This window comes from Equus caballus, chromosome 7 (assembly GCF_041296265.1).
Source record: "Equus caballus isolate H_3958 breed thoroughbred chromosome 7, TB-T2T, whole genome shotgun sequence".
In the NCBI taxonomy this organism is placed as follows: domain Eukaryota; kingdom Metazoa; phylum Chordata; class Mammalia; order Perissodactyla; family Equidae; genus Equus; species Equus caballus.
This window is the reverse complement of record NC_091690.1, coordinates 80,327,348-80,341,774: the sequence shown is the minus strand read 5'-3', so window position 1 is coordinate 80,341,774 and position 14,427 is coordinate 80,327,348. Positions and strand designations below refer to the sequence as shown.

The 14,427-nt window shown below is 38.3% G+C and overlaps 1 protein-coding gene across 26 annotated transcripts in view; it reads left to right on the top strand.

Moving 5' to 3' along the window:
• The window catches only part of STK33 (serine/threonine kinase 33), a 121,300-nt gene extending 108,726 nt beyond the window's left edge, over positions 1 to 12,574 (top strand). For 17 of the 26 annotated variants that reach the window (XM_014741924.3, XM_070273382.1, XM_070273383.1 and 14 more), the window contains one exon: positions 11,738 to 12,574. In XM_014741924.3, coding sequence (XP_014597410.1) covers positions 11,738 to 11,938 — 201 coding nt within the window. In that variant the 3' untranslated portion in view covers positions 11,939 to 12,574. Of the gene's footprint in view, positions 1 to 206; positions 550 to 11,737 lie in introns of those variants that run through there. The other 9 variants (XM_070273385.1, XM_070273388.1, XM_023645990.2 and 6 more) reach the window with 1 other exon arrangement.
• Positions 12,575 to 14,427: the final 1,853 nt, after the last annotated feature.

Here is a 14,427-nt window from a genome sequence, read left to right as displayed (position 1 = left end):
GATTTTCCTATTAGCTGACTTGGCATTTTATATGCACACACACACACATGTACACACTCATACATATATGTTACACATATGCACACATGCATGTACATGTACTCACATATATACAAACACAAATTGGAATTTGAGGTGCTTATGGATGCTAGAACTATACCAAGTGGGTTGAAATTTTAAGAATATAGATTTCTACTCGTCAACAGGAAGAACTTTTCTGCAATCAGAGCTCACCTGCAGTGGAACAGGCTGGACTATGGATGGTAAACCCCACCTGCCACTCATTGGAAGTATACAAGCAGACTCAGAAAGCTACCTGCTATAAATGCTGTAACAGAAGTCCCTGCAGGGTGGGTGGGAGTTTGCCCAGGATGTCCTCTGAGGAGCTTTCCCATGCTTAGGTTTCGGCTGTGATATTGTGGAAGGGATACCTTACTTTATTTGGGAATTTTTCTGAAAAGTGTTACCGCTTAAAAGAAAGACTTCTCATACATTTAGCATATTAAGTTTTTTCATGGATTTTTATGAATAAATATGTGACTTTGTTAATTATATTGGAGTTGAGTTTGTATCAAAAAATTACTTCTTTTCTTTCAAATCTTCATTAACAATAAATAGTGGAGAATGAAGTTCTAAAATGATAACTGAAAATAGGGTTAGCCATTTACTTTGAGTCCACACAGGATTCATATAGTAATTAATATTCTTAAGAGTGAATTTTTAATTAAAACTATTCTATGAATATTGAAATATTTCCCATGGAGAAAAATTTATTTGTTAAAATTAGACTATATAGACCATTTAATGTGATAGTATAAATAATTTACATCTACTAAATTAAGGAAATGTGAATGATTCTTTTCCATTAAAACATTTGAAATTTGGCTTTAATTTAAATGGAAATCTGCCGGCAGTTCCTGCTTCCCATTCCGTCATTGTTCTCTCTTCTGGAGAATCTCAAATCCATTTGAGCTCCTGTTCGTATTTCTCACAAGCCAGGGTGACCACACTTTTCAGGTAAGTGGCAGAGCTCTTGGAAAACTAGTAGAGAAAGTGAGGATTTGTTAAAAACAAAACCAAAAACACTTGAACTAAGCACTTTCCTCTTTCCCTGAGTAACTGTTTCTTAGTTCCAATGCCCTGGGCATTACGGAAAAATGCAGCCTGCATCTCCTCATTTTTCATGTTTGAACTAAGGTATCACACTTCACTTTTTCAAGTAGTTGGCATTTGGCAATGTCCTTTTATTTTTCTTTTCATTTCCAACTTTTAGTCTGTTTTAGGTAATCATGTTCTTTAAGGATAGAAATGTTCTCTCATTTGTATCTTTTGTTTCACAGGCTGAGCACATCTAGATAATGCTTCAATTCCAAATGTATTAATTTGGTTCCATTCATCTCTTATCCTGCCTTTATGCTATAATTGTCACATGTATTACATCTATGTAATTATAAACCCCATAAACAATGTTTTAATTTGTGCTTTAAACAGTTATATGTAAGAAATTAAGAGGAAACATTATTTTTTATATTTACCCAGATATTTACCATTTCTGATGCTCCTCTTTCCTTCTTGAAAACCCAAGTTTCCATCTGGTATCATTTCCCTTCTGCACTTCCTGATGAACTTCCCTTGCATTTCTCGTATGGCACGTCTGCTACTGATAAATTCTCTCAGTTTTCTTTTATCTAAAAATCTCTTTATTTTGTCTTAATTTTTGACGAATATTTTTTCCGTTTAGTGAATTCGGATTTGACAGATTTTTGTGATCCACACTTTAAAGATGTTATTCTGCTACCTTCTGGCTTCCAGTTTCTCTGATAAGAAGTCATTCGTAAGTTGAAATGTTCTTTCCCTAAATAGAATGTGTCACTTTTCTCAGACCGTTTTCAAGATTTTCCCTTTATCTTTGGTTTTTAGCAGTTTGACAATGATATTGCTAGGCAGGTTCTTCACATTTATCCTGCTTGAGTTTTGCTGAACTTCTTGAATCTGTAAATTTGTGTTTTTTACAATTTTGGGAAATTTTGTCATTATTTTTTTCTGACACTCTAACTACTCACGATAGACCATTTGATACTGTTCTATAGGTCCCTGAGGCTGTACTTATTTTTTTCAATACATTCTTTAAATTGTATATGTTCTATTGATTTGTCTTCCTGTTTACTCTTTCCTGTGTTTTCTCCATTTTCTTCTTAAACCTATCTGGTGAATGCTTAATTTCAGGTATTATATTTCATTCTAAAATTTACATTTGGTTCTTTTTTATTATTTCTGTTTTGCTACTGAAACCTCTTTTATTCATCAGAGAATGTTTTCCTTTACATCATTGATAATAGTTGTGGTAAATGCTTTAAAATCTTTGTTTGCTAATTCCAACATCTAGGTCATCTTATGGTCCATCTCTATTGATTGTTATTTCTGTTGAAATAGAATTGTATCCTGGACATTGGAAATGTTATATTGTGCCAACTTGGATTCAACTATGTTCCTCCAAAAAATGTTGATGTCTCTGTTTTAGCAGGCAATCAGGTTGGCTGCAAACTGAAAATTGTCTCTTAGCCAGCAATTCAAATCTTAGGTCTGTTCATTTATCTTCAGCTGGGCAGAACTCAGGATGTCCCTTCTCTGGCTGTGTCCTTTCATGGATTCCCTCATTACTTTCTGGTGTCTGTGGTTGCTTTGAATTCTGTCCTCTAATTCTTTAGACCAGAGAGAGAAAATTGTAAAAGCATCATTGGGGGTGGGGGGAACAACACATTGCCACCAAAGGAGCAACATTTAACATATAAACAGAAATAATGGAATCCAGAAGACAATGGAATAACATTATTAAATGCTAAATGGAAAACCATACAAAACAAAAAACATGCCAACTTAGAATTCTATATCTAGTGATAATTTCCTTCAAAAATAAAGATAATAAAAATGTGTTTAAGTGTGTAAAGATGAGAGAATTTGTTTCAAACATTATCTTATTATAAGAAATACTAAAAGAAAATTTTCAAGGTAAAAAAAATGATCCCAGATGTAAGTACTGAACTGCAGGAGAGTGTGAAGGGCATTGGCAAGAGTAAATATGTGAGTAATATATCAAAATATAAAATAATATTGACTGTTTAAAACAATAGAAATAATAATGAAACCTAAGCTTTCATCTCAATAAACTAGAAAAAGAAGAGCAAATTAGTTCATCCTGCCAACAAAAATAGAAGGGAAGAAATGATTTTGAAAAAGAAGATACTGTGAATCACTTAATGCCAATAAATTGGAAATTTTATATGAAATGGTCAAATTTCTTTAAACAACATCAAAACAGATACACAAAAATAGAAAATCTAAATACTTTTATATTTATTTTTAAAATTGAATCTGTAATTAAGAACTTTCAAATAAGGAAAACTCCCATCCCAGGTGATTTCACTGGTTAATTCTTCCAAATATTTAAGGAAGAAGGAAAAGAAAGCTTGTTACACAAACTTTTGAGAATATTTCCCAACTCATTTATAAAACAAGCATAGCATTAATACCAAAACATGACAGGGATGTTACAAAAAAAGAAAATTACTAGCCAATATCTCTCATAAATATAGACACAAAAATCCAAAACTCGATGTTACCCAGCTCATCCAGAAATATGTAAAAAATATAATGCATCATGATCAAGTGTACAGTGTATTCCAGGAATGTAAGTTTAGATTAACATCCCCAAATCAACAAATATAATTCACTATGTTAATAAGTAAAGGAGAAGAGCCATATTATCTCAATAATTTTGAAAAGAACATTTGATAAAATTCAACACTCAAACATGAGAAAAACCCTCAGCAGACTAGGAACAGATGGGAACTTCTTTTACATATAGAGATTTTTTACCAAAAAAAACAAAACCCCACAAAAACCCTCTAAAGCTACTATCATTCGTAGTGGTGAAATATTGAATACTTTCCCACTGAAGATAGGAGAAAGGTAAGGATGTCCTCTCTACTTATGTTTAACATAGTACTAGAGGTCTTAGCCAATTCAACAAGGCAAGTAAAAGAAATAAAATTATATAGATTGGAAAGAAAAAATAAGACTGTCCCTACTTGCAGATGACATAATAGTGTACATAGAAAATCCCAAGGAATCTATAAAAAAAGTGAAATAAACAGGTTGCAGAATGCACAATCTGTATACAAAAATCAATTGTATTTTTATATCTAGCAGTGAACAGTTGGAAATTGAAATGTTAAAATACCATTAAAATATCACAAAATATAAATAGTGATAATCTAGCAAGATATGTGAGAAATATGTATACCAAACCCCACAACATATTACTGAGTGAAATTGAAGAAGACTGAAATATGTGGAGAGATGTACCATGTTCATGGATTGGAAGATTTGATAGTTAATATGTCAGTTCTCCCCAAATTGATCTATAATTTTAAAGCAATCCCAATTGAAATCTAGGGCTTCTGCTTTTCTGTTAGAAATTGACAAGATGATTTTAAAATTTTCTTGGAAATACATAAGACCTAGAACAGCCAGAATAACCTGAAAAAGAGCAAAGTTGGAGAACTTATATGACCTGATTTCAACACTTACTATATTGCTACAGTAATCAATACTGTGTGATGTGGGTGTAAGAATAGACAAATAGATCAGTGAAACAAAATTGACAGTCTAGAAATAGTCCCATATGTATGTAGTCAATTGATTTTTGACAGAAATTTCAAAGCCATGGGGAAAGGATAGATTTTTCAATATGTGGTGCTGGAATAATACTTAACTTTGACCTCCTAGCTTACACTGCACAAAAATTAGTTTAAAATGGGTAGTATACCTAAATCTAAAAGCTAAACTATAAAGCTCCTAGAAGAAAATATAGGAGAATATATTCCAACCAGAGAGTAGTCAAAGATTTCTTAGAACACAGGAAACACTTTAAAATGGACTTCATTGAAAGTAAACACATTTGCTCTTCTAAAGCATATTAGAAAAGGAATCAGCAAACCATGGTCAGGGAGAAAATATTTGCAACAAATATGTGTGACAAAGGACTTGTATCCAGAATATAGAGACAGTTCCTGCAACTCAATAAGGCAACTTAATTTTAAAAATAGGCATAAAACTTGAACAGACACTTCAGAGAGGAAGATGTATATAAGTAATCAATAAGCATATGAAAAAATGTGCAGTCATTAGTCATCAGGAAAATGCAAATGATATCAGGAAAAGCCACAAAGTTTTATCACTACACTTTTTCTGAAATGGCCAAAATTTAAAAAGACTGGCAAGTCCAAGTTTTAGCAAATATTGGAGCAACTAGAATTTTCCTACATTGCTGGTGGGAATGCAAAATAGCACAATTCCTCTGGAAAACAGTAGTTCCCCCTTATCCGTGGGGGATATGTTCCAAGAGCCCCAGTAGATGCCTGAAACTGCAGATGGTACCAAACCCTATATATGTTCTATTTTTTTCCTATACATACATACTTATGATAAAGTTTAATTTCTAAATTAGGCATAGTAAGAAATTAACAAGAAAACTAATAATAAAATAGAACAACTATAACAATATACTGTAATAAAAGTTATGTCGATATAATCTCTCTCTCTCTCAAAATGTCTTATTACACTGTCCTCGCCCTTCTTCTTGTGATGATGTGAGATGGTAAAATGCCTACGTCATGAGATAAAGTGAGGAGAAGGATGTAGGCATTGTGACGTAGCGTTTGGCTACTATTGACCTTCTGACAGTCCGTCAGGAGGAGGATCATCTGCTTCCGCAGTGGGGATTGACCACAGGTAACTGAAACCATGGAAAGTGAAACTGCAGATAAGGGGGGACTACTGTACAGTTGGGCAGTTACTTACTATTTACCCAGCAATCCCAGATGTAAGTTGAAAAAAGGATTTGTAGAATATGTTTACAGCAGCTTAACATATAAAGAACCCCAAACTGGAAACAGCCCAAACATTGGTTGATAAGAAGAATGGATAAACGAATTGTGGTACATCCATACAATGGAATACTACTTGGCAATAAAAAGGAAAGAGCTGCTAATACATGGATGAATCTCAAAAACGTGTATCGCAGCACCATGAGAATCTACAACTATCTCAATAAAAATTTCAATTAAAAAAACATGTTAAGCAAAAGAAATCAGACACAAAAGAGAACATACTGTATATTATTTCATTTATAGGAAGTGTCAGAAAAAGCAAAAGTAATTTGTGTTGAAAAATATCAGAACACTTGTAGCCCCAGGATGGGAGGGAGCTGACTGGGCTGTGGCATGAGGGAACTTTCTGGGGAACAGTTCCATTTCTTGACTGGGGCATTGGTTATACAGGGCTATGCATTGTCAAAACTCATCAAACTGCACACTTGAGATTTGTACGTTCTACTGTATATGAATTATACTTTAATTAAAAAGAAAAGAGAGATATTTACATATTCCTCTAATTTTAAAATTAGGTTTTATTTTCATTAACTCCATACAAGGCCCAGTTCTTTCTGTGCGTAGTCTTATAAAAGAAATCTGTATACTTGGAAGTCAATTTCTCTTCTTCCCTTTGCTTTTCTTTCCCTTCCATTTTCCTTCTGAAAACCACAGGAATGTGAGAAAAAGTGGGTGGCCATTGTGAGCAGAACTATAGCTGAAAACTTGTATCAGAATGTTCTGTCAGTTGGACCTTGTGCAGGCCTATAATTTGAATGTGTGACTCTAGAAATGGTTGCTATGGTGATAAACCACTTTACTTAAATAGCATGTATTTTACTCAAAATTCAGAGAAATGCTAACAGTTTCTAGTAATCATGCCCTGGTATTAACTGGCAGGGATATGCCTAGAGCTCACAAGTTTTGCATCCATTATCACCAGATGAGTTCATCAGGTTAAAGTTATGCCAGGGAATAATGAAATATGTATATTTAGCCCAATTTTCTTCTTACATATCTCCCCGTGCACACATGGAGCCCCCTTTTCAAGATTAATATTATGAGCTGGAGAAATCAGGCCAAGGGTGCTGAATTACTGCCAAAAGACGGAACTGGAGGGAACCTTCTAAGGTCGTCCTTTCCGTCATTCTGCCTCCAGTAGGCCTGATTATTCTCCAACAGTCCCAAATGGTAAGAATCTGTCAAAGATGAGGAACAATTGAAATGCTGCTTGGGGCAGCGGCCTTTGTAACCCTCCTGACGGCAGCCCTCGGATGCTGTCTAGCTCCACGGTGCTGAAGTCTTCCCCCTTCTTTATTTTGTAGATTGTGGTTATATATATATACCCTTTTATTCTCTATGTTTTTAGACTGAAGAGCTCTCTTATAAAGAAACCTCCACCCCTTAATCATATTAGTAGCCTGCCTTTCAACTTTCTCTGGCCCCTTTATATCTATTCAAGCTGGTTGCAGTATTTCAGATATGAATTCTTCATGATTTATTTAAGTATAGAGGAATTTTTTTCTTTGATTTCTAATATGCTTTCTGATGATAGCCAGATTTTCTTGGCCACTGTGCAATGGTACATTACACCAGTATCTTCAGAGAAGAGTCTACAATGATTTTTTGGTCCTTTCTTGGATTGATAATGATGGCCAACAGTCTCATAACGATCATTTAGACTCTCCCCCTAGAACTGAACATTGAAGTTCCTCTCTCATCTTCTCCCTCTTTGTACGGTCTTATGGGAGCTCATCACCTTCTATTTGCCTTTTAGGACCTGGAAGATCTCAGTAACTCCTATAGCCTTGGCAATTTCACTTTTCATTTCTCTGTCCTGTTACTTACAAAACTATAAAATTGCGTCGGTGACGGCATAGATCCCTGAGGAATCCTTCTAACTAGGAGAGAAGAAAACGAGAAAGCTACGCTTTGGATAATCTATAACCTGCAAAAGAAATCTCTGAAAAATTAGGATTTGTTCACGTGCCCAGAGAGACAAATTCCCAGAAGCTGGAATTTGCGGTGGCTCTTTATATTCCAAGGAGATGAGAGGCTTGGCTCTTGGTGAAGAAAGCTACAGCTTGGCCTTCTGAAGGGCACCGTGAGGGCCACCCTGCATCCGTGTTCTGTGAGCATCAGAGAACAGTTTCAATGAGGGGATATTCAAAAGGGGAGATTTGGTCTTTAGGAAAGCTCTTAGGGTTCTGATCCCTAAACAATGGCATCCTAAACTTAATGCAATTGCAAATTAGCAGAGAGCAATGGTAAAGTACACACACACAATATTTTACAAGGTATGCCTGTATACACAGAAGCTTCTAAGCATTTGCAATAAACGTTTGCATAATGGTAAGTAAATTTCCATTGATGTTACCAGGGAAAGGAACAAATATTGTGATTTGTTTCAGTGTAGCCCAGTTTAGGCCAATTTTGGGGCTCAATTAAAATATGGTTGACTATATTAGTTTTAATATGTATTAAATACCAAGTTGAAAAAGAGATAAGAAAACAGGCACTCATATGTCGCTAGTAAGAGTATAAGTTGGTACCCTTGCAGTGGAAGGCAACATGGAAGTATCTTTCAAAATTACAAATCAATATACCTTTCGACCTAGGAGTTCCACTTCTAAAATATATATCCTGTAGATATACTTACACATGTGCAAAATGACACAAGCACAAAATTATTCACAGCAGCATCGTTAGCAGTAAGTAAAAGATTGGAAACAACTTGAATGTCCATTATCAAGGGACTGGCTCAGTAAATCATGGCACATTCAAACAAGAGAATACTGTGTAGCCAGAAAGAAGAATGAGAACTCGTTGTGTATTGACATGGAATAATCTTCAAGATACTTGCTAGTTGAAAAAAATCCAGGTGTAAAAGAATGTTTTCACTGGGCCACGATTTGTGTGAAAAAGGGAGAAGAAAGCATGTTGATATGTGGATTAGATTGAACCATGTGAAATTGCCATTATTAGGCTGTTTTTGACCTGCAAAAATGGCAACCAATTCTGTTTGATTCCACCTGATGTTTGCTTGAAAAATACATAAAATCTCTGGAAATTTGTACTGTGATAACATTGGTTGTCTTTGAAGGAGGCAGAGCTGAGTTAACTAGGAGGCAGGGAGGAGATTTTGCACACTGAATATTAAGTCATGGAGATATAACAACTACTTAAAAAATAAATCACTAAAATTATATAGAAATAAAGAAACAAGTGTGGCTGAGGAATATCATTTTCTCATCTTGCTCTAGAATGAAACTGAGAAATCCCATGTTTCTACACTGAAGCAACCAAACATTTGGTTTAGTTTCCTTTTTCCTTCCACTTTGCCAGAAAATTCTGAGAATTATCGTTAAGTATCTTATTCAAGAAGAAAATTCCAGAGACTCAAGTGTTTTTGGAAAAAAAGAAAAAATATCTACATCACTAATGCTGCCCATAGAGAATGTTTCTGAGTATTTCCTCTTGGTGACTGCAACTTCGGAGTCCACGTTAATGACTTCAGTACCTTAATTAACAAATGGAACAGTGAAGAAGAATGGAAACATTAAACCAGATATGAATATGAACACATTAAAAAGAGAATGACTCATTCCTGAGTCTCTGTTCCCAGTCTACAGAATGTCAGTTGTAGTGGACGTGTTGCAAAACGTCTCCTCAGCTACTTGGATGATAACTCAAGAGGTGGAAATGTCAAAAGAGAGGGTTACACTTAGATTCACCTTTAATAGGATTTGTATGCCAAATGAATTAAATTTTTATGAATTGAAATTTCCAAGACAGATCTCACGTCTTTGGGACCAGTACTGTACTAAACAAGGCAGCATATCTCCAGCCAGATACTAGAGCATCGGCGGTGTGGTGCGTCACCCTAGTGCTGGACGTGAGGCGTTTTCACTGAGACGATACAAACTATAATACTGAATGCTAACACATTTTAAGTATTCTCTGTTTCTTGAAAGAATAAACAGAGAAGCAGCCCAGAAGTTTTCTTGGGAAAAAAATCTATAGAGAAAGGACTTTTTTTTTTTTTTAAAGATTTTATTTTTTCCTTTTTCTCCCCAAAGCCCCTCCGGTACATAGTTATATATTCTTTGTTGTGGATCCTTCTAGTTGTGGCATGTGGGACGCTGCCTCAGCATGGTTTGATGAGCAGTGCCATGTCCGCGCCCAGGATTCAAACCAACAAAACACTGGGCCGCCTGCAGCGGAGAGCGCGAACTTAACCACTCGGCCACGGGGCGAGCCCCAGAGAAAGGACTTTTTTACATTTCCAAATTGATACAGATTAATTTTTCAGTGCACAAAATTACCAGCTCAAGCATTAGCATCCACTGTTATAAAGTTATATATCAGTGATGTTCTGAAGACACACATATTTAAGGGCTGTCTACAGTAAGCAAACATCAGGCAAATTTTCTCTTTCTTGAAATACAGCTACCAAAAATCGTAAGTGACCTGAAGTTTTGCTGCAGCCTGGGGAGGTCATTTATTCATTGAACAGATATATATTAAGTGCCTCCTACTGCATATAAACATGGTCACTCGTATCACAAGAGCCGGAGTGGACAAAGAAACACCAAGTTTATTTGTTTCGTGTTACGTGGGATCTTTTCACATCATTTGAAAATTGTTGACCAGATTATTATCTCATATGTACACTAACTTTCAGTTAACCAGAGTGTTAAACGTATGAGCCCTTCCCAGATCATTCTGTGAATGAGAGCGTGCTGTATGTATTCCCCCATCCTGCTTGTTTCAGTCTCCTGAGATGTTCTCTGCGCTTTTAGAACTCTATGCTCAGCTTCATTTAGTGAGAAGTAATCACTTTTAAAATGGGTCTAGGGTCAGAATGGACTCTGCTTCCCTCATGACAGCAGAGACCCGTTACTGTGGAGTGAGGTGACCTGAGAAAATACAGTTGTGTATTAAAATCCCTTCTACTGGTTTCGTATCCTTTTTTTTCTTTGTGAGTAAGATTGGCCCTGAGCTAACATCTGTGCCAATCTTCCTCTGTTTTATGTGGGACGCCGCCACAGCATGGCTTGACAAGTGGTGCTGGGTCTGTGCCTGGGATCCGAACCTGCAAACCCCGGGCCGCCAAAGCGGAGCACGCGAATGTAACCGTTACACCATCAGACCAGCGCCTACTGGTTTTGTGCTTTAAAGCTCATGAAGTGCTTTCACGGCTACCACCTTAGTTCATTCTCATAATAAAGCCATGTGGTAAATCTGCAAATACTGTTTTCCCCATTTAACAGTGAGGCATCAAGACTCAAAGAGGCCTGCAGACCTGCCCGAGTGGTGTGACTGGTGTCAGGAGGCAACCCCTAGATTCAGTGCAGAGAATGGCGGGAAGGTGAGGGGTGTGCCGTACGCAGCAACTTTATGCCGGGTTAGAAAGAACAGTCGTGATGTGCTTGTCAGGGTGTCCATACCAATATCAAAGCTTGTCTAGAAGTCTGCACAGAGGCCGTGAGTGCAGTTACGTCGAGGTGGACTTCCCTATGCAAATGTGACCAGACATTTACTTTCATTTTGCTTGGCAGAGGATTTGAAATTGTGCCTGTAGTTTCCTCTATGCCAAACACTAAACAATTCAGTTTTCTTGAAGGTGCCAAAGGAACTTTCTTTGGTGTTCAATAACAATTTCACAATGTGATTAGATTCTCTCTCACATCTGGAGAGGGCTCCAACTTGCGGATCCTGGGCAACTTTGTAGTCCCTTCTTCTTTGCGTTAATGTACATTGCCTTGTGTTTGAAAATTAACCCAGACGTTTTCTTTTATTTCTAGTCCACTGCATCTCCTGTGACCTGTAAGAAGGGAAATATGGACGACTTGGACGTGAGCAATTTAAGTTACACATGTAGCAGACTCCTTCCAGGTGGACTCAAGGGAGAACCAGAGAAACAACCTGTGACTTCAAGCCAAGGAACAGCAACCAAAGGCGCTGCCAAATCCACTGCCCTGCCTAGAACCAAGAAGAAACTCTGAGGTCCCCTCTAACGCTGCGTAGTACAACGCTGAATAGTAAAGCAGAGCTGCTCTTTCTAGTGCTAAAGTGAGGGGATAGGAGGGGAACAGGACAGTACCGTGCCGAGCTCTCAGCTTTTTCTGTCCTGAGCCCTGCCGTGTGTTTGCACCAGTTTTCGGTTGAAGCCAGTTATCTCCAAAGCAGCCTGTTGCTAAAGGACAGCCGCCAACAGGCTTGACGGCGGGCTGCGGCTGAAATCAGCTCGAGACGTTTCCGAGAGCTGTTTGAGAGGAGCACATGTCCTCAGAGCAAGGCTGTGGGCATACTTGCTCGGTTTTACTTCAAATTCTTATATTCAGGCACAGTTATTTATAGGGGAAAATGAGAGCCACGTGTGGTAACGGAGGTCCCAAATAATTATGTGCACTTTGCGCTAGAAGGCTCTGTCAGAAAATTATTAATAAACTTGTCGTAGGTGTAACAGCAGAAGTGCCTCAGCCATTCACGTGTGTTCTTGTGATTGTAGGTTGCTGTAGATTCTTTAAGACAGCTTATTTTAAACCTAGAAAAATAGGAGATTTTGTAACTGCTTGCCATTAACTTGCTGCTAAATTCCCAATGTATTGATTAAATCAATAAAAAACAGATGTTACCCATGCACGGTAATTTTTATGTTAACAAGAGGTGACTATAATGAGGTCCTCTAAGCCCTTATGCAAATTATGAGCTTGGCCTGCTGCTGGAAGGCAGGCACGTCTTTGGGAAGGGCGTGATTTGGATACGGGGAAAATACTGCATTACTCTTAGTATTGTAGGTATCTCCTTCCACCTGGGCATGTAATTTTGCCCTTCGAAGTCAAACGGGGTGAACAGATCCTTCGCTTGGCCTTCCAAAAGAATTCTAAAGAAACAATTTGCATTGGCTTTTACCTTTCTGAAGTGGTAACCTAGTTTCATTCTACTCCCCCATGGGATTGTCACTTACGCCTCCAAGATGACCCGCACCTGGCCAGCTGAGCATGTGCCCTTTGCATGTAAATCCACTCAGTGGCTACAGGTAGTAGATGTGCTTCTTGGGATTAATTTGGAAGACGCTGTTGTGCCTCTGAGCGGGTCAAAGACAGCGCTGACTTGTGTTGCCCCTGGCTGAGTAGTTCTGCGCTCAATTTCTTTGCGCCTTCCGTGTGCTTCCCCTGGGGGAGTCTGCCAGCCATAGCGTGTCTAGTTTAAATTGTCTGGACTTAATTTTAAAACTGCAGTTGATGTAGCTTCTTCAAGGTCTTTCTCCCTTCCTGATTATTACTTCCAGTCCTATCAGGAGCCTGTAAACCATCTCCGGAGCTTTAAGCTTCTCTCCAGTCTTTGAGGAGCAGATTCTGGGCACCTGCTGAGAAGCTGGGCCTCAGTAGCTAAGGGGAGATTTCCCTTCCTAGTGGAGCTCCTGGAGACAAAGGCGAGAGCTGGCTTTGGTCTCCTTGCAAAAAAGCCAGCCGAGACACTGGCTTTGATTCTGTCCATCCCTTGGGCCTGAAAATGGAGTATTCGCTCTGTTCAAAATGCTCTTACTTTCCTAGTAAGACGGTCTTCTGTATCATGTGTTGGAGAACTCTGTTGTTAAGTTGAATACTATCCAAATTTCTCCCCACATTTATCTTTGGTCTTAAATTAGCGATTCTGCTGAGTCAGCTTGAGCGAAGGTCCAGGACTAAGCACGAACTGGAAGATGAAGTCACTTTATAACTTTTTAGTGTGTCTGCACCTCTTGCCACCACAGTACCAGGCCAGGCCAACCATCCTCCACACCACAAGGTGTGTGCGGCTTGCTCTTCTCCACCTACACTTTCATTTCATTTATGTAGAATCATTTTGATAGATACAGCTCACTCTTTCTAAAGGGAACTCTCCTGTTATTTTTATTTGTTATTTGTTTGTATGGAGCACACTTGGGCCAGGCCGTGTCTGAGCTGTGTCCCAGCTCTTGTGCCTCTTTAATATCAGGCACCATATGGCCTTGCCTTCTCCGTTTGCCTTCATGGCTGTGAAAAAAGTAGCTCTTGGTGTTTCAGACCGGTTTTTAGTGACTGAGAAGCTAACTCGAAGCCCCGATGACAATCACTGACACGTCCTCTGCCCTGCAGCATGGAGGCCTGGGCTTTGCTGTGACCCAGAAGGACGCACTCCGTCTGGGACAGTGCAGAGCAGGTGTAATTTCCAAGGAATCCAAGTGCTGATCAACACTGCGACTTGGATAACAGACAAGTCAAGGCAGGAGGAATGTGACAAGAGAGACAAATGCAGGCTTGGGGCTGGGGAGAACAGAAGATGACATCAGAGAAGAGAGGAGAATGGGTTGGGAGTCGGGGGAGCAAAAGGAAAACAAAGTATAATTAATAAAGAACACTGACTGGATGAGCACACGTGGTTCTGCTAAACCGGAAGCAGAATTAGAAGAGGGGCGCTGCTCCGAGCCGTCGTTCCAGGACGTCGGAGGTAGCACTGGCCGCTCCTG